Source organism: Drosophila suzukii (genome assembly GCF_043229965.1).
Source record: "Drosophila suzukii chromosome 2 unlocalized genomic scaffold, CBGP_Dsuzu_IsoJpt1.0 scf_2c, whole genome shotgun sequence".
In the NCBI taxonomy this organism is placed as follows: Eukaryota; Metazoa; Arthropoda; class Insecta; order Diptera; family Drosophilidae; genus Drosophila; species Drosophila suzukii.
The window spans coordinates 17,437,252-17,456,778 of NW_027255896.1; the positions used below are offsets into that span (position 1 = coordinate 17,437,252).

Here is a 19,527-nt window from a genome sequence, read left to right on the forward strand (position 1 = left end):
TTTGTAACTTCTTCTGCATTTTTTTGATTTTATTGCTTCACCCCATCCATATTTAGAAAATGTATCTATTACTGTTAACAAATACCTATAGCCTTTATTTGATGATGCATATGCCCCCATTTCAATCAAATCAGCCTGCCATAAATCATTAATACGCTTTACTACAACTCTACGTCTTGGGAAATTCTTGAATGATGGGCGATGTAACTCATTTACAATATCTCGTTTACTCATAGCTTTAGTTTATCTGGTATAAATGGTTTCTTCTCTAAAGATTCAGTTTCACCTTTTAAAACTGAGGTTGGTGCAATTATATAATTGAAAATGTTACTTTCTATTTCATTTATATCCTCCACTACCTTATTAAAAGTTTTCATGAGAAATTCCAATTTTTTAGAAATTTCACTCACCTTTCCCTCAATATTATTGATTCGAGGTTTTAATCTAAAGATTTGTTGTTTCTGCGGTTGCTTAGAAATTTCATTAGATGTGTTCTGTACTAGTTTACTTATTTCATCATCAATATAAATCTTTGTTGCAATATCATTTTCATGAATGGGGGGTAGGGAATTTTTAAATCGTTTCCTCTGAACATTTAAATGTCCATCATAATCATAATAAGTATATCTCTTGAGTACTCTTTCTCATTTAAAAATCAACCAAACTTATCAACTGACATTTTAATTATAAAATAAATAATGAAAGAGTGGTATATTTATGTATGATCCACATTAATTGTTAAAACTTCTTCGTTTTCACGATGTGCAAATGGACTTTTCCGAAGTATTATTCCATCTATTTGTGTCTGATCAGAACGAATGATTGGTGGAGGTATTTTTAAATGTTGGTTTATGAATTTGTTAAAATTTTCCAATTTATCAACAAGCTCTTTTATTGAATTCTTCTTTCTTTTTTTTTTAAATATTCGAGCATCATTTGAACTGCTAAATTTCTCTTTCTTAAATATATCCCATTAATTCTTTCTGCTTCCTCCATTTCAATTTCTTGGATTTGTGGACCATCACTAAGATAACCTGTTTCTTCTTCTTCTATCTCTTCTCTTTTAGTCTCTTGTTTGGAGAGAAGATCAGCATCTTTCAATATTTTGTCATAAACAATCCTATCTTTTCGTCTCTCTGCATTAATTACTGTTTGGGATAAAACTTCTGTAAATTCAAAACAATTAATTCTTAAAGTTGCTAAGGGGGTATTAGTATTGCGTTTAGATTTTTGGTGGCGGTGGCGACTAGATAAATATTTTAAATTCATACGCTTAGATTTGTATATATGATGGACGTTGATGCACTACGAGCAGTACAAACAAGTGGCCCAACGACACCAAGCACGTGCTTGTTACGCGCGGGGCCCTTTTATCAATTTGGGCAAAAAATACGAGTTCGCGAGGAAGATACAAAAAACAAATAGAGACGGGACACAAATGAAAATAAAAGAAGTATCTAAGAATGAAGCAAATGAGTTAAAATATTAGTTTTTAGTACCGGGATAGAAGTTGAAGTGCAAATTAAATGATAAAGGTTGTTATAATTATTACATAGAACGCGAAAGGGCTCGTGCAGACAAAAATTAGATGTACATCGTGGCAAATTTAGGGGATAATAATTTCGTGTTAGTCTAACAGGAACATTGAAAGTTAGGCGGTTTACAAGTTCTACAGAATCAATATCACCTCTTATAAGATTTTGCATAAAAATAGTACCAAGCATTGTTCTACGATTTGCAAGGGTAGGTAAATTAAGCAATAGTAATCTACTCTGATAGGAAGGTAGCCTTATGTTTTGATCCCAGTTCAAACTACGAAGGGCAAAAAGAAGAAATTTTTTTTGTACCGACTCAATACGGTCAATATGCACTTGATATTGTGGACTCCAAACCGAAGAACAATATTCCAAAATAGGACGGACAAGGGAGGTAAATAATAATTTGGTTGTATAAGGGTCATCAAATTCTTTTGACCAACGCTTTATAAATCCAAGAACACTCATGGCCTTGCTGACAGTGGACATTATGTGGCAATCAAATTTAAGTTTTGGGTCCAGAAGAACGCCTAAGTCATTAACTGAATATATACGATCGAGTGCCGTATTTTGAAGTGAGTAACTAACAAAAGTAGGAGTACCCCTATGAAAAGTCATAACGTTGCATTTAAGGCAGTTCAAATTTAAAAGGTTATACTCACACCATCCCTGAAAACAATCAATATCTGACTGTAAGTTGAAACCCGACGCTATATCATTATGTGATAAACAAAGCTTAACATCATCAGCATACATTAGTACACGAGAGTGTGTTATGATAGAGGGAAGATCGTTAATAAACAAAGTAAACAGCAAAGGGCCCAAATGACTACCCTGAGGCACTCCAGATGTCACATAGATCAGTTTTGAGGCAGCGTTCTTGAATATAACCCTCTGAGTCCTACCATTCAAATAACTTGAAATCCAAGTTAATAGATTACATGGAAACCCAAGCTGATTTAATTTGAATAAGAGAAGAGAGTGGTTGACAGAGTCAAAGGCCTTACTAAAATCTGTGTATATAACGTCAGTCTGCATATTATTCTTAAATCCATTTATTACAATAGATGACAATTCCAGAAGGTTGGTGGTGGTCGATCTTCGCTTAACAAAACCATGCTGACACGGTGATATTAGCGAGGAACATAAATGTTGCAAATGAGAAGTAATAATACGTTCAAATGCTTTAGGAATTGCCGACAATTTAGAAATACCTCTGTAATTCTGGGCATCCGCCTTCGCACCCTTTTTGTGAAGTGGAATGATAAAAGAGTCCTTCCAGATAGTAGGAAAAACTGACGACGAAATAGACAAATTAAAAAGTTTAAGAATCGGTTTACATATGGTTGACGCACAAAACTTAAGCACACACCCGGGGAGTCCATCAGGACCGGGAGAATAAGTTGGCGTTGTTTTTTCTAAGTCTTTTACGAGAGAAATTTCCGTAATTTCAGGGGTAAAGATACAATTTGCCTTATTTAAGGGATTAGGGTAGTTCGAATTTGACCAAGCAGCCGAACTATAAGTAGTTTGGAAAAACTCGGCAAATAAATCAGCAATTTCAGAATCCGTCGATGCCTCCATTGAGTTAAAACGTACCGATGAAGGCAATGCTGACGACTTACGCTTGGCATTGACAAAGTTGTAAAACTGCTTCGGATCATTTGAAAATTCAAATTTACACCGACTTAAATACATAGAATAGCAATGACTATTGAGAACATTAAAATCCGATCGAGCCACCACATATTTCGAAAAATCAGATGGCTTACCCGATTTCTTATACTTTTTATAAGTGTTTGTCTTAAGGTTTTTAAGTCTTTGAAGCGCATTGGTAAACCAAGGTGGCCTGTTTGTCTTTGAAGGAAACCTATCAGGAACGCATTCATTAAAAAAGGTATCTAACACTATATAGAAGTGTTCAGTGGCACTTTCAATATCCATACAATTGTACAATTCTGTCCAATTATATTGAGAAATCATGTCGTTAAGTTTTTTATAGTTACATTTTCGGAAACATCTCACTTTAGTTTGAGAAACTAAAGGAGAGAGGGTATCAACGCATGGGAGGCAGATTGTCAATTCCATTGTTGGATGATATCGGTCTTCAGGTACAACAAGAGCGTCAATTCTAGATACCGTGACTTCAGACGGGTCTGAAACAAACACAAGATCTAGTTGTCTATTTAATGAATTCCGTATAAAGCTTACTTGCTGTAAAGATAATTCTAGAAGACCATCTACAAAATCATGGGCGGATAGAGGTATCGCGACTAGTGAGTCAGTAGGAGGAGACCAAGAAATATCAGGGAGATTAAAGTCACCCAAAACAATCAAAAGGTCACTGTTAGAAAGAAGGGATAGAACAGATTTTATCGCAGACAGGTGGTGCTCATAAATTATTAAATCAGAGCCAGGTGGAATATAGGAACATGTAACAAATATTGAGAATGATTGCAAGGAAACTTTCACACTAACAAATTCAATTTCATTAGGAGTGTCAGAGTGAATTCTCTCGGATGTTAGGCTAGTGCTAACGGCAATCAGCACACCGCCACCCCTACGTGATGAGCGATCGGTCCTATAGGCATTAAAATTGTTTGACAGAACTTCATTGTCAGATATCTCTGGTTTCAGCCAAGTTTCCGTAAAAGCCAAAATACCAGCAGTAAATGCAGAGGAGTCAGCATAAAGCTTGTGTAGCTTCATATTTAGTCCCCTAACATTTTGATAAGCCAAAAATAAACTTTTTAGTTTTTTGGCGCAGTGGAGGGTCTGTTATTTGTTCTCGGTTTATTGGGAACAAATTCTTTTATTACTAAATCATCATTAAGCCAAAAGCTTTCAGAAAGTAGTACCTTAAACACATCAGGCGGAGCAAATATTTTAAACGACGATATACTACGAGCATATGAAAATCTAAATTGTTCCACTGAAATATTCTCGGATGGGAATTTTTCACGAATAAATTCCAAAACATCCTCAGATGTGGTATCTGGGGTGAATCTCGAAACAAATAATTGTTTTCTTTGTGGAACAACTGATAATTTCTTAGGTCCCCCAGCAGCAGATTGCACCTCACTAAGCTGAGAGCCAGAAACGGTAACTTCTGTACCTATAGGTACGGTCGGCACCGTAGCCGGCACTGAAGGTTTTTTTACCACCCGACTTCGAGAAGCAGTGACTTCACCTAAAACAGCTGTATCCATAGGCGCAGTGGGTTCACTTACCACAGTGTCAACAGAGACTGCTGCAACCACCAAGTTCGGATTTGGGGAGGATACCGTGACCGTATTAACTGCCGCTAAGCTGGTTTTTTTACGTTTAGGCGACTCAGTTATTAATTTTTTATTATTAAATTGGGCACAAACGGAATTGAACCCCTCATTGAGCTGTTTAAAAGCACCAGAGAGATTCAAAAGGCTGTCTCGAGTCTGCTTCATAAAGCTGCTCATCTCAACAACCATTTCCTTGCAGGATCCACATGACCACATGAGTCCAGAATTCTGATCAATAAAGTCTTTGACTCTACCAGTAAATCCTGCACATTTAACGTGCATTATCGACTCGCAGAGCCAGCAGAAAATAAAAGGGTCTTTAGTTGAAGACGAAAGAGTACAATTTTTCTTAAAGCAGACCAGAGCCATTTTAAGGAAATTAAATAAAATAAAATAATATATGAAAAATACCTCGAGTAAATTTGGCACTGGGATCAAATTCCAAAACCACAAAGGCACAAAACACGAAAAAAATAAGAGCGCGAGATCGCGTAATAATTTAAATGTAAGAGAGCACAAGAGAAAAAAATCTTCTATCGATTGAGCGTTGCTTGTGGGACACTGACAACTTTACGCAGGAACAGTTACAATGTAAAGCATGCAAGAGAGAGAGAGAGTAAGAGACAAGAGAATAGCACACCAAAAGTCTACCAGAAATTTGGCAGGTTCAGAGAGAGTTTAAGTTACAGTTGTAATATAGAGCGGGAGAGAGAGTGAGAATCAAAGAGTTTTAGCAAGTTTAGTGAGAATAAGAATTACACTAACAAAGCTAGAAGATTAAACAAATCTAATATAGATGTTAAAATAACTATAATCACTGGGAGATCTAGTAAAAAACACTAAACACACTAACCCAGCGGTTAGACTAAGCTTTGTTAATAAACAAACACAAAACACTCGCAAAAAATCACAGAATAGACAAAAATTCAGAGCACAAGAGTAAACACAACCGTTCACAAGCGACGCTAAACGCACTGGCAGCACCGCCCGCCAAAAAGGGCCTGGCCATCGATCACTGCCACCTGGTCATTCTCAACATTGTGCCGCTCGGCGTCGAATCTTTGGTGACCAATCGGAGTCTGCTCAAGATCTCACCGCTGCTGGACGTCGAGATCCACACGGTCAGTGCTCCGGACATCTCGTACAAGCTGACGCACCTCATCCTAAACCACTACGATCTGGCCAGCACCACGGTGACCAACATTCCCATGAAGGAAGAGCAGAACGCCAACTCCAGCGCCAACTACGATGTGGCAATCCTACACAGCCGTCGGGCTCATTCGATCACCTGTGGCCCGGACTTCAGTCTGCCCACGAGCATCAAGCAGGGCGCCACCTACGAGACTGTGACCCTCAAGTGGTGCACCCCGCGTGGCTGCGGCTCGGCGGACCTGCAACCCTGCCTGGACCAGTTCCTCGTGACGCCCGTGGACGTTACCTCGCGTCCCAGCTCCTGCCTGATCAACTTTCTGCTGAACGGACGCTCAGTACTGCTGGAAATGCGCCGCAAGACCGGCTCCAAGGCCACCAGCCACATGCTTTCTGCCCGCGGTGGCGAAATATTTGTCCACTCCCTGTGCATCACGCGCTCCTGCATGGACGAGGCACCGGCGATTACCGATGGACCCGGAGGACGGGTCCCGGACTATCGCACCGCTGAACTGGGTCAGCTTATTAAGATGTCGCGCATGGTGCCGCTAAAGGTGAAGGATCCCTCTGCACCCAATTTGTCTCGACGGCTGCCACGCTACTTCCCCCTGACCACCAGCTCCTCGATCCTGTTTCACCTGCAGCGACAGATCAGTTGGCTACCGCATTTTTTGCACCTGCTGGTTAAGGAAGACATGGACAAACAGGAGGAGGTGCGCTGCCAGCAGCACATCCATGAGCTCTACAAAAGCGCCTCGCGCGGCGATGTTCTTCCCTTCACCCACACCAACGGAGCAAGACTAAAGATATCCAAGGCCAAGGACCAGTACCGCTTGCTGTATAGGGAGCTGGAGCAGCTTATTCAGCTGAACGCCACCACTGTACACCACAAGAATCTGCTGGAAAGCCTGCAAAGTTTACGAGCTGCCTACGGCGATGCGCCGCTTAAGTCGGAACCAGGCGCCAGTCTCCTGCGCTCCTACACGGAATCCCCACTCTCTCCTGAGCGCCTGGAGCCCCTCAGTAGCGGAAGTGGCAGTGGCAGTAACAACTCCAATAGCCTGCTCAAGGCCAGCAAGCGGCGCATGTCCAGTTGCGGGCAAAGATCCCTGCTCGATATCATCTCCTCGGCGGAACGAAGTCAGTCCAACAAACGATTGGACTTCTCCGGCCGCCTTTGCACGCCGCTGGGGCAAGTGGCTAAATTGTATCCGGACTTTGGAAACAAGGAAAAGGACTCCCTAACGACGGGAGCTTACATTGCGCCCAATGTTAAAGAGGAATCCATTCGCAGTTAAACGGAACTGAAAACACAGGACCTTCAGCTAGGTCTAGAGTTATATCTATAGAAAGAAACTTTCTGTAATATTTTCCTTAAAGTTAACGTCGTATAAGGTTTATAGGAAATAATTTCAGTGTTGCAATCAAGTATTTTTCTGTGAGTTTCGGCTCTTGATTGTTCCCTTGATTTAATCCCATTTTTTGGTTGGGAAAAGCAGAACTGTATTGAAAAGTGTGTAATACTATTATTCCTTTATGTTAACTGCCTCAAAATGAATTAATTTACGATTCAAACTGTATGTTTCAATTAAGCAATTATTAACTTATGGGCGAGATCGGCCTTTTTAAACCTGTTTTTGATCTTTGCACCGCTCTCCTTTAATAAACATATTTAAATTTTAAAAAAAAAAAAAAAAAAAAACTCAAAACAGGACATAAATGATCAAAAATTTGAAAAATATGCTTTACAAACAGCTCTTTTTTATATAGATGCATATCCGTGGTACCCAATGACCGCTACTTTACATAAAATATTGGTTCATGGAGCAGATATAATTCGAACCAGTATTTTACCGGTAGGTATGTTGGGCGAAGAAGCCTCTGAGGGTAAAAACAAATTTTACAAAAATGATCGGATAAACCATACCAGAAAGTGTGATCGCATATCAACGATGTCAGACCTGTTTTATAGATCCATGGACTGTTCCGACCCTTTTATTTCTTCATTACGTTCAAAAAATTGCAAGGAACGAGAACAGCTTTTCCAAAAAAAGCATTGTGTATGTTAAACCCAAATTAGGATTTATACATAAGCGACTCACACTTTTTTGATTCAGACTCAGAGGAGCAAAACTCCCTAGATTTGTCAGAAGAAGAATATTAAAGGCTTACAATCTCTAAAATCCATCTATTTGTCCGTTCAACTCTCGGTTTCTTTACCAATCACATGAAATCCCACATAAACGGTCAACGTGGCGCCCACAACATTTGACAGAAGGATCATGATCACTAGAATAGACAGACTGTCCGTTTCCGTTTCAATACCGCTTGCGAGCTGAGCTTAAGCGCAAGCGAATCTAATCCGTTTTGTTTTCTTTGTTGACAAATGTTGTGAGCGCCACGTTGTCCGTTTATGTGGAATTTCATGTGATTGGTACAGAAAGGTACGCTAACCGTTCATGTCACTTTCGAAATCTGTATAGTTTCCATGCGGAAACTATTAAACAGGAAATTACAGCGCAGGGATGAAATGCCTGGCAGAGCGCTTAAGGGAGGACTTAAGTATGCCTAAAGGTATTCTGCATTTCTTGTACTTTCTTCGGAGAAGAACTAAAATATATTATACAAATATAAATATAGCATAAACAAATACGTAGTCAAAGGCCTCGTAGCTAGCACTACACCTCCTATGTTAGTATTAGTTTTTTAAACATTACTATGATCTCAAATGTCAAAATGTCAAATTAACATTAAACAAATTAAAAAAAAATATTTTACAAACAATTTTTTTCTAATAATTTGATTATAAGAATCTAAAAATCTAAAATCTAAGAAAAAAATAGAAAATTTTGTTAGGTCGATTGTAAAACAAACGTTGAAGTGGGATCCTCCGAAAGTAGCAATTTTTAACGGTTCATAAATCTTTGACAACATATAATTTTATAGTTGTGTTAATTTTTTTGAATTTGTTTTCTCTTATACTTAATCGTGTATGAAAATGGATTGAGTGCGTCTTTTAGTTATTTAAAAAAAAATAAAAAAACCGAAAAGTACGTAAAATTTTCCGATTTAGGTCTAGATTATCTATACCATATAAAACTCCAATAAATTTTACTTTTAGTTCGTTGAAAAGTTCAATCTTTTAAGAGAGAAATGCAAGAAACTGCATCCTTCATTTATCCCAGGAAAGAAATAACAGATTTTTGGCCAAAAAATTAACTTTCTGGCCCAATGTGCTTTAATGAAAGTATCCAAAGCAAAAAAAAACAAGGAAGAACGCTATAGTCGAGTACCTCGACTATCAGATACCCGTTACTCAGCTATATGGAGATATGCAAGCAGCAAAGCGAGATTAAAATGCGCCACCTACCGGCGGCATACAGATTTAAGCGTTATGGGCGTTAGAGTGGGCGTGGCAAATTTTTTTTGGATCAATCGATAGGTATCGACGAGACCAATACATTTCAGTTAAAATTTTTTATCTAGCATGAAAATTGTGGGCGTCACAGGGTTTTGCGGTTTGTGGGCGTTAAAGTGGGCGTGGCAAACTTTTTTTTGGGTCAATCGATAGGTATTGATGAGAACATTACATTTCAGTTAAAATTTTCTATCTAGCATCAAAACTGTAGGAGCCACAGTTTTGGGCGGTTTGTGGGCGTTAGAGTGGGCGTGGCAGTCTACTGAAACAAACTTGCGCTGCGTAGGAAGCTCAGGAATCTGCACGCCAAATCTCAATAGCCTAGCTCCCATAGTTTCCGAGATCTCAGCGTTCATCCGGACAGACGGACAGACGGACATGGCTAGATCGACTCGGCTAGTGATCCTGATCAAGAATATATATACTTTGTGGGGTCGGAAACGCTTCCTTCTGCCTGTTACATACTTTCCGACGAATCTAGTATACCCTTTTACTCTACGAGTAACGGGTATAATTATTTGGGTAAGCAATGGAACAAAATTTTACTGACAAAAGTATGCAATAAAATATTTTCCTACTGACAAAAGTATGCAATAGAAATTTTTACTGACAAAAGTATGCAATCAAATCTTTAATGAACGGAAGGTATGCACTAATTATTTTCTCGAATTTATTGATTCAACAATTACTTTGCAAATATTTATTTTTGTTTTATGATCACGATCAATTTTATCACCACTCGAACTTACATGATCCAATTAACAAGGTTAGAAACTGAAGTAGGGCGCCAAACAAAGATCACTGGGTTAGTCCCGCTTAGAACCGCTGCGTAGCTCTGCGTCTTAGCTGTGTAGCTCTGCGTCTTCGCTGTGTAGCTCTATGTCCTACTGCTGATCCTGATGTATCTCGTTCTGTAGTGGCATAGGCCAAGTGCTAGAACGATGATTAGGTTGGCGGTAAGCTTTACGCCATTGCTGGCCTCAAGCTCAGTCAACAATAAAAGATATGGTTTAACGACTTTGCCGTAGTATGTTATTTGTTGTTATTGTTTACAATAAGAACCTTAAAGCCAAGCAACAATGCATCACGCCACAAAGTCATGGACTGCAAGCTGATTCAGCATTCCATACAGCGCAGCACTCCACTTCGAATATGAAGTGTCAGCATATCACTGTTGGTCGTTCTTAGCGCAGAACGCTGAACTCAAATGTGGCGCATCAGCATTACTCACGTAAGCTATTTGATAACTAGGGCAATACATTGTGCAATATTATACTTAGTTGTTAACTTATATAGACACACACAAACGCATATCTTGGTTTCAGTATTCTTAATTTCATTAGTTTTCCACCTGGATTAGATTTATTCGATTGTGGAGGTCATGAACAAAACGGACTAGGGAAAATTTGGATGACTTAGTTCAGGAGGCTTTATTTCCAAAAAAAAATGTATGCATTTTTTTGCCGATATTGTAAAGGATATCAGTGGGTATTAAAGAATTTGTATTTAAACGAACCTCATTTCCGCCGTCAGGTGCAACAGCATCATGTATACACACACACGCACGAATATCTTGTTTTCAGTATTCTTGTTTTCATTACATTCACATTTTCTTTGTTTAGTTAAACGCCATTTTATAAACGCCTTTTATATAGTACATGTGGTATTTTGTTAGTATGTGGTTTTGTTAGGATCGGTTGGCTATTTCCGTATGCCAGAATAGGGAAAATTTGGCTGCTTGGTTCAGGAGGCTTAATTTCCAAAAAAATTTGTATGTAGTTATTCGCAGATACTTTAAAGGACATCAGTAAGTATTATAAAGAACGAACTTCATTTCCGCCGTCAGGTGCAACAGTATCATGTTTTCAGCATTCCTGTTTTCATTAAATTCACATTTTCTTTGTTCAGTTAAACGCCGTTTTAAAAACGTCCTTTAAATAGTGTGAGGAGTTGAATAACTCCCCACAAATAGAAGCAGCAGCAGATGGCCGGCCGCTTACCAGATACGCGGCGAATTCGCGTAGTAACGGCGCGGCGAGGAGAACGAGAGAGTTTGGAGACCAAAAGTGGAGATCGAGAGAGTTTGGAGACCAACGAAGGAGAGCGAGAGAGTTTGGAGACCAATGAAGGAGAGAGCGAGAGAGTTTGGAGACCAAGGGTGGAGATCGAGAGAGTTTGGAGGCCAACGAAGGAGAGCGAGAGAGTTTGGAGACCAATGAAGGAGAGCGAGAGAGATTGGAGACCAAGGATGGAGATCGAGAGAGAATGGAGACTTCGCGGGCAGAGCAAGAGTGCCGTATGCAAAAGGGGATAACGGAACTCCACCGGACTTTGGACTCTCCCGTGAATTTTGGACCGGGAGAGGAAGTGCCACATCTCGGCAGTGGAGCGGCACACAGGCGTGCCACAAGCGGCCCGGGAATCAGCGGGACTGCAGCAGTGGGCGGAGCATCGATTGAAAGCGGTACGTGAAGGAGAAGTGGGTCATCCATGAGGCACGGACTTTGGACCCAGAGTGGAGAGATCCAGCGGGCCGTGCGCAAAAGGGGAATAACGGGGCTTGGAGGCCCTATATAAGGCCGCAGAGCGCTGGCAGCTGGATCAGTCGATCACGAGGAGTCAAACCTTCAAGATCAATTAAAGTACCAAATAAACAGTCAGTCAAGCAAATAATCTACAAGGGAGCTACAACCAAGCGAGTCGTCGGAAGCAGCGCCGTGGGAAGCATACAAGGAGGAAGATCGCCACGTCGAGACGTTCGGGATTAGGACATCAGGAATCTCCGAATTGAGACACAGGTGGCTGAGTTCTGAAAGGCATCACGCGGCTAAGTCAAGGCGTTTGTTTTCTAACTTTGTCACGACCACACCCTGGCGAGTCGCCCGGCGGGTCTGTCAGAGACAAGCAAAAGAGTCCTACGACGAAGAGCCGTCAGCTTAGGGAGGAAAGTTGTCTGCGACCCAGCGTACCTTGCCCGACCAAGCAGGACCTGGCGTGACGGACGAGCGGTAGATCGATTTGCGGTTTCAAAAGGCGGCAGCCTGGAGAGCCCTGCGATTACCGGCGAAGTTCCCGAGCAGCGACCGCCCAGCTCCCCGAGCGCCAGAACAACGAGATACTGGTCAGAAGACAGCGCAGAGGACATCGGCAGCGACGCCAGCAGACATTTCCGGCAGCCACGTTATTATCACCGCGCGGAGCTCATTGGGGAGCGCAGGAGCGTCGCGGACGTCACGCATTAGGGTGAAGCCGGGTGGAACGTTCGTCTGCGCTAGGCGTAAAGCGAAGTGAACCGCTAGACAGCCTCCGGGCGGCAGCCTTGACTGTCAGCGCGAACTGAGCAAGAACCTAGCGGGACCGTCCGGGACAGAGCAAGGGACAGGTATTGCCTCGAAAGGCGTCAGCCTGGAGAGCAAGGCTTGTTCACCCTAGTCTGAGAACGGTGACGCTTCCCTAAGCCCATAAGGCCGAACTCTCTGCGGGTCTAAGGCGCAACAAGCGACCCCGAGGCAGCGCGTCGGCGAGTGAACACAGGCGGCCACTACGAGCGTCCCGAGACCCAGGAGCCAAGCGGAAGCCGAGTCAACGCGTCGACAAGCCAGAGGGAGGAGCACCAGCAGCCGGCGGAACCAGAACAAGGAGATACAGAAGCCAGCATAGCCACACGCCCGCTGTACCAATACCACGAGAATAAATCCCACTGTTACCATTTGAACACTTTGTTTTCTCACTGATCTACGGGCAATCACGTCATATAAATTTGGTGGGACGAACGCACAATCTTCTGAGCTAGCCGCACGAATCTCGTAGCGAGCAGACACACAAAATCAGTTCGTTACATCTGGCGCCCAACGTGATTGTCCCAACAGTGAGAACAGCACAGTAAAAATGGGAAAGAAGTGGATTTACCGCCTCAAGAAGGAAGACTTCGCCCATGTCGCACAGAGGCTTAATGTCGCCCTGGAGGGCAGGCTAGACGACATGAGGAAGGCACTATCGGAATACTACTCCGAAACAGAGAATGATCCACAACTCGTCGACATCTGGGCCGAGCTGGAGGCAACATACTACGACAGAGCCGGCCCAAGCATTACGATAACGAACGCTGAAGGGGACAACCTGGTGGCAAGCCTGAGCGTTGACAACATGCAGAAAGAGGCCCACAGGAGAGAATCAAGCCAAGAAAAGAAAGCAGCAGCGCTGATCCCGAGACCAAGCCAGTCGGACTATGCAAAGGTCGCTAAGCAGGTCCGCGAATGGTCGTTCAGGTTCGACGGGGCGGAAAAACCATTCGAGTTCCTGGAGCAGGTAGAATGGTCCGCCAACACGTACGGTTTGGAGCTTGATATGATCCCTCGAGCGATGCCGGAGTTGCTAAAAGGAAGGGCCTTGAAATGGTTCATCGCCAACAATAAGCAATGGATATCTTGGACAGAATTCATTGAAAGCTTCCACACATATTTCCTGCCAAGAGACTTCTTCACCAGGCTGGCGGACCAGGTCCGGCAAAGGAAGCAAGGCTTCAGCGAGTCGTTCAAGGACTACATGATCGACATGCAGACGATGGTGAGGCCACTTAACTATTCTACGAAAGAGACGTTAAGGGTCATTAAAGAGAACTGCACCCCAAGCCTACGAATGTTCTTTAGAGCATACAAAGTGTCGGACCTGGACACGCTAATGATCCTAGCCGATGAGTACGAAGAACTTGAAAAGGAACGGGAAGTCTTCGCACAGGAGAACAAGTTCTCAAAGACAAAGTCGGCGTCACCAACACAGGTGACATGCAGGAGATGCGAGGAGGAAGATAACCAGGACACACGAGGAAACGACCAATGGTCACCACCACACCAAGCCAGACGACAGCAGGCAATAGACGCACCACGCGGAGGCCATTGGGCACCACCCCCACAGCAACAGAGACAGCCAAACAATACCTTGTGGAGGCCGCCAAGCAACACACAGAGGCCGCAAGAGGCCACCCATATCACAGACCCGCAGGAGGCCTGTCGGAAATGCGGTAGGAACGGACACTGGGCTAGAGGATGTCGAAACCAGCGGCTGCTGTTTTGCTGGATATGCGGCAAGGTGGGTGTCAGGAGCGTCGATTGCTGCCAACGATCGGGAAATGGCCAGCGATCTCAGCCGCAGAGAGGCGAGCGGGGATCGCACAGTGCCACCTCTCCAAACTAACGGGCAAGCTAATCGAGGAGGAGCAGCAGTTGTCCGCAGCTGTGATGATTGGTGGGAAAAGCTACAAAGCCACAATCGACACCGGAGCAACGGCAAGCTTCGTTAGCGAAGAATTGGCGGACAATATTGCTGCTCTAGGAAAGATTACCAGGACGAGACGGCAAGTTAGGTTGGCAGATGGAAGGTGCGGCGGAATTGATGCGCAGCTCGAGGTGGAGGTCAAATTCGGCAACAAACAAGTGACCATGAGCCTGTTGATTTTACCCGGGGTAGTGGATCCATTAGTGTTGGGATGGAACTTCCTGAAACAAGTCGGAACCGAGATAAGGTGTGCTGGACACGAAATAATAATACCAGCCAGGAACCGACACAATGGATGGCTCGAGGAGAAGCTATCAGTAGCAGTCGTTCAACAAGTAAACGAGTTGGACGATACTACAGCGTTCCTTGAAACAGAGCTGGCAGACTTCAGCACAATGTCGGGAACATCGAATATGGCAGAACACCAGATCAAAATGAAGGACGACAAGCCAATCAAGCAGAGATACTACCCAAAGAACCCAAAAATTCAAGGGGAAATCAACGCAAAGGTGGACGAGCTTCTCCAAATGGGGTTCATAGAGCATTCAAAGAGCCCATACAGCTCCCCCATCGTGATGGTGAAAAAGAAGACAGGCAAGTGGAGACTGTGTGTCGACTTCAGGCAGATCAACGCGAAGTCAGTGAAGGATGCCTACCCAATGCCCCGCATAAACTACATCCTAGATCAACTAAGAGAAGCGCGGTACATCAGCAGTTTGGACCTGAAGGATGGATACTGGCAGATCCCACTGGAAGAAAGTAGCAGGCAATATACAGCATTTACGGTACCAGGCATAGGTCTGTTTCAGTGGAGGGTAATGCCGTTCGGACTTCACTCGGCGTCGGCAACGTTTCAGCGAGTCTTGGACCAAGTAATTGGCCCCGAGATGTGACCTCACGCATTCGCTTACCAGGATGACATAATAGTGATAGCGTCTAAAGGAGGCAAATCTGAGGCTGAATCCAGAAAAATGCCAATTCTTCAAAAAGGAGCTGCTGTACCTGGGTCATCGAGTGACTAGCGAGGGAATAGGAACAGATCCAGAAAAAGTAGCCGCCATCGCCGAACTAGAACCGCCATCGACTGTCAAAGAGCTCCGGCAATACCTAGGAGTAGCGTCGTGGTACCGCCGGTTTGTACCAGATTTTTCCAGAATCGTCAAACCCCTGAACGACCTGCTGCGCAAAGGCAGTAAGTGGGAGTGGACACCAGAGCACCAGATGGCGTTTGAGGAGGTTAAGGCAAGACTCGTGGCAGATCCAGTGCTAGCATGCCCGGACTTCAGTAGAACTTTCATCCTGCAAACAGACGCCAGCGACTACGGCATCGGAGCGATACTGACCCAGGACACCGAAAAGGGCGAAAGAGTAATCTCCTACTCGAGCCGAACACTGAACGGCGCGGAAAAGAACTACTCGACAACGGAGAAGGAGTGCTTGGCGATCGTCTGGGCGATCCGGAAGCTCAGGCCATATCTGGAAGGTTACCACTTTAAGGTAGTAACCGACCACATGGCCCTGAAGTGGCTCAACAGCATCGAAAGCCCTTCAGGAAGGATCGCCAGATGGGCCCTGGAGCTACAACAGTACGACTTTGAGATAGCGTACAGAAAGGGCCAGCTAAACGTGGTGGCCGACGCATTATCAAGACAACCACTACCAGAGACGCTACGAGGAGTAAAAGAGGCATCGGCAACAATAACCTCAGGAGAGTGCAGCTGGATCAAGGACATGGGCGAAAAGATAAGGACCCAACCGCAGAAGTACCCGGACTATGTTATGGATGGTGAGACACTGTACAGAAACATACCTCACCGAGCAGGCAGTGAAGACGTCGCGTCATGGAAGATGTGCGTCCCGAAGTCACTACGAGAAACAGTGTTGAGGGAAAACCACGACGCACCGTCCGCGGGACACGTAGGAAGCCGAAGGACAATTGCACGGTTGGCAGCCCGATACTACTGGCCAGGCATGCATAGAGACGCCCGAGCCCACGTACGAAAATGCGAGATTTGCATGCGGTTTAAGCCCAATCAGATGCAGGCGGCTGGGAAGATGTTGACCCAAGTGCCGGAGGAACCATGGGCCACGGTATGTGCAGACTTCGTTGGACCCCTACCAAGATCTAAGCACGGGAACCAAATGCTGCTGGTCATGATAGACAGGTTTTCGAAATGGACGGAACTGGTGCCCCTACGCAGTGCGACGGCAGAGTCGCTCAAGAAGGCGTTTAGGGAGCGCATAATCGCAAGGTACGGGGTCCCGAAGGTGGTCATAACGGACAACGGAGTGCAGTTTACAAGCCGTATCTTCAAGAGTTTTCTGGCCGAGATGGGTATCAGACAACAGTTCACTGCACCATACACACCACAAGAAAATCCGACCGAACGAGCGAACAGAACGGTCAAGACCATGATTGCGCAGTTCGCAGGGCAGGACCAGAGAAACTGGGACGAGAAGTGGCCGGAGATTATGCTAGCAGTGAACACGAGCACATCGGAATCCACCGGCCATACACCGGCGTTTCTTACCCAGGGAAGGGAACCACGTCTACCTAGCAGCATATATGATAAGGAAACCCTAGGCACTGGACAAGCTACGGAGACCCCTGAGGAAAATGCCAACAAACTAAAAGAGGTATTCGAGATTGTGCGGCGAAATATGGAAAAGGCGTCCCAGGACCAAGCCAGACACTACAATCTGAGAAGGAGACAGTGGTCACCAGCGGTGGGCGATATAGTGTGGGCCAAGGAACATCACCTGTCCAAAGCGGCAGAAGGATTCGCTGCAAAACTAGCCCCGAGGTACGATGGCCCTTACCAGGTGGTAGATTTCGTCTCTCCAGTGATCTGCAAAATTCGCCACACACAGTCGAAGAAAGAAAAGACAGTTCACGTTGGCGAGCTCAAGCAACAAGTAAACGAGCAGACAGCAGAAACATCAGATGTCTAACAACGGGTACGAGGCGGCAGGATTAGGCGTCAGGCCGAAGCGAGAGTCATCCATACGCCACACGGAAAGGACAATCAGGATAGAACAAGGACATGGATAAGGATCACACGTTGATCCAGACTGCGAGGCCACAGGATTAGGCGTCAGGCCGAAGCGAGAGTCATCCACACGCCACGCAGAAAGGTCAACCATAAGGTTAGGGCACAAGGACGTGGATAGGGATGGATGGTGATCCCGACCGCAAGGCAACAGGATTCAGCGTCGGGCAGTTGCCAGAGTCATCCGCGATAACGCCAGGCGGAAGGGACACTTACAAAACGGCACAAGGATACGGGTAACGTAGAAGAGAGTATGCACGGAAGGAGACAAGCAACACAAGACGCGCAGTCCAGAGATACAGCGCAGCATCCGGAGATTCTATACGGAATGCGCCGGACGAGCTCGTCTAGTTGTTACCCGAGGAAAAGGGGAGGACGGTGCAGAATCAGATCTACACCGTAGCTAGCTTGTCACAAAAAAAAACAGAAACACGCACCACACCAACAGTTGACTAAAAACAAGAAAAGGAACGGGGCATGCATGGGCCGCACCAGCAACCTGAAATTTAAAGGGGGCTTAATGCAGGAAGCAGAAAGACATCATAAATACTTACCGGCTGTCCTGGTTGCGAAGCGAATGCGAAGTCCTCTCCGCAACCGCTCTCAAAAGCTGCCAATGTGGCGTCAGATGCTGCCAACAGAGGACGAGTGAAGGGCGAGAGAGGACGAAAGGATGAGATGAAAAGGAGTGAAGGAAATGCAAAAGAAACTTACCTATGAATTTCATAGTATGAAAGTTGCAAAATCACCACGAGCCAGGGAAGGGGGCGCCTCGATAGGCGATCGATTGGCACTGGACGATAGTGCGATCGATGGGCACACGACAATGGAAATATCGGCCAAGGTGGAAATATCGCAAACGAGCAGGTGGCAACGCCGCACCGTCGGTATCGATATGCGAATAAATATCGATCACGCACGAATGGTGTGACCAGGCGGAGGAAACATGGAAAGGAGTGAGACGCAGCAATGAGCAGCGAGCTGGGGATCGATAGCCCAGGAGTATCGATGTCCCAGTGGGAACACAGGAAATATCGGCGCGGGAGATTTAAAGTCGCTACGAGGCGGATGACCCCCGCTGTAGAAACTCAAGGGAGTTAAGAGCGTCGAGGGAGCATCGAGGGAGCAACGAGGGAGCGCCGCGGGAATCACAAGGACTCAAAGGCTAGGATAAGCAAGGAAACGCCGGAGAGTAGGAACCAGTCTTAAATGTTTTCCGAAGTAAGGGGGGAATGTGAGGAGTTGAATAACTCCCCACAAATAGAAGCAGCAGCAGATGGCCGGCCGCTTACCAGATACGCGGCGAATTCGCGTAGTAACGGCGCGGCGAGGAAAACGAGAGAGTTTGGAGACCAAAAGTGGAGATCGAGAGAGTTTGGAGACCAACGAAGGAGAGCGAGAGAATTTGGAGACCAATGAAGGAGAGAGCGAGAGAGTTTGGAGACCAAGGGTGGAGATCGAGAGAGTTTGGAGGCCAACGAAGGAGAGCGAGAGAGTTTGGAGACCAATGAAGGAGAGCGAGAGAGATTGGAGACCAAGGATGGAGATCGAGAGAGAATGGAGACTTCGCGGGCAGAGCAAGAGTGCCGTATGCAAAAGGGGATAACGGAACTCCACCGGACTTTGGACTCTCCCGTGAATTTTGGACCGGGAGAGGAAGTGGCACATCTCGGCAGTGGAGCGGCACACAGGCGTGCCACAAGCGGCCCGGGAATCAGCGGGACTGCAGCAGTGGGCGGAGCATCGATTGAAAGCGGTACGTGAAGGAGAAGTGGGTCATCCATGAGGCACGGACTTTGGACCCAGAGTGGAGAGATCCAGCG

The 19,527-nt window shown here is 45.0% G+C and overlaps 1 protein-coding gene across 1 annotated transcript; it reads left to right on the forward strand.

Moving 5' to 3' along the window:
* Positions 1-5,718: 5,718 nt before the first annotated feature.
* LOC139354150 (protein asunder-like) lies at positions 5,719-7,537 on the forward strand (the record flags this gene model as incomplete). The annotated part of the gene is made up of 1 exon (XM_070998411.1): positions 5,719-7,537. A coding segment is annotated over one exon (1,542 nt), but the record flags the coding sequence as incomplete, so codon positions are not given.
* Between the last annotated feature and the right edge of the window lie 11,990 nt (positions 7,538-19,527).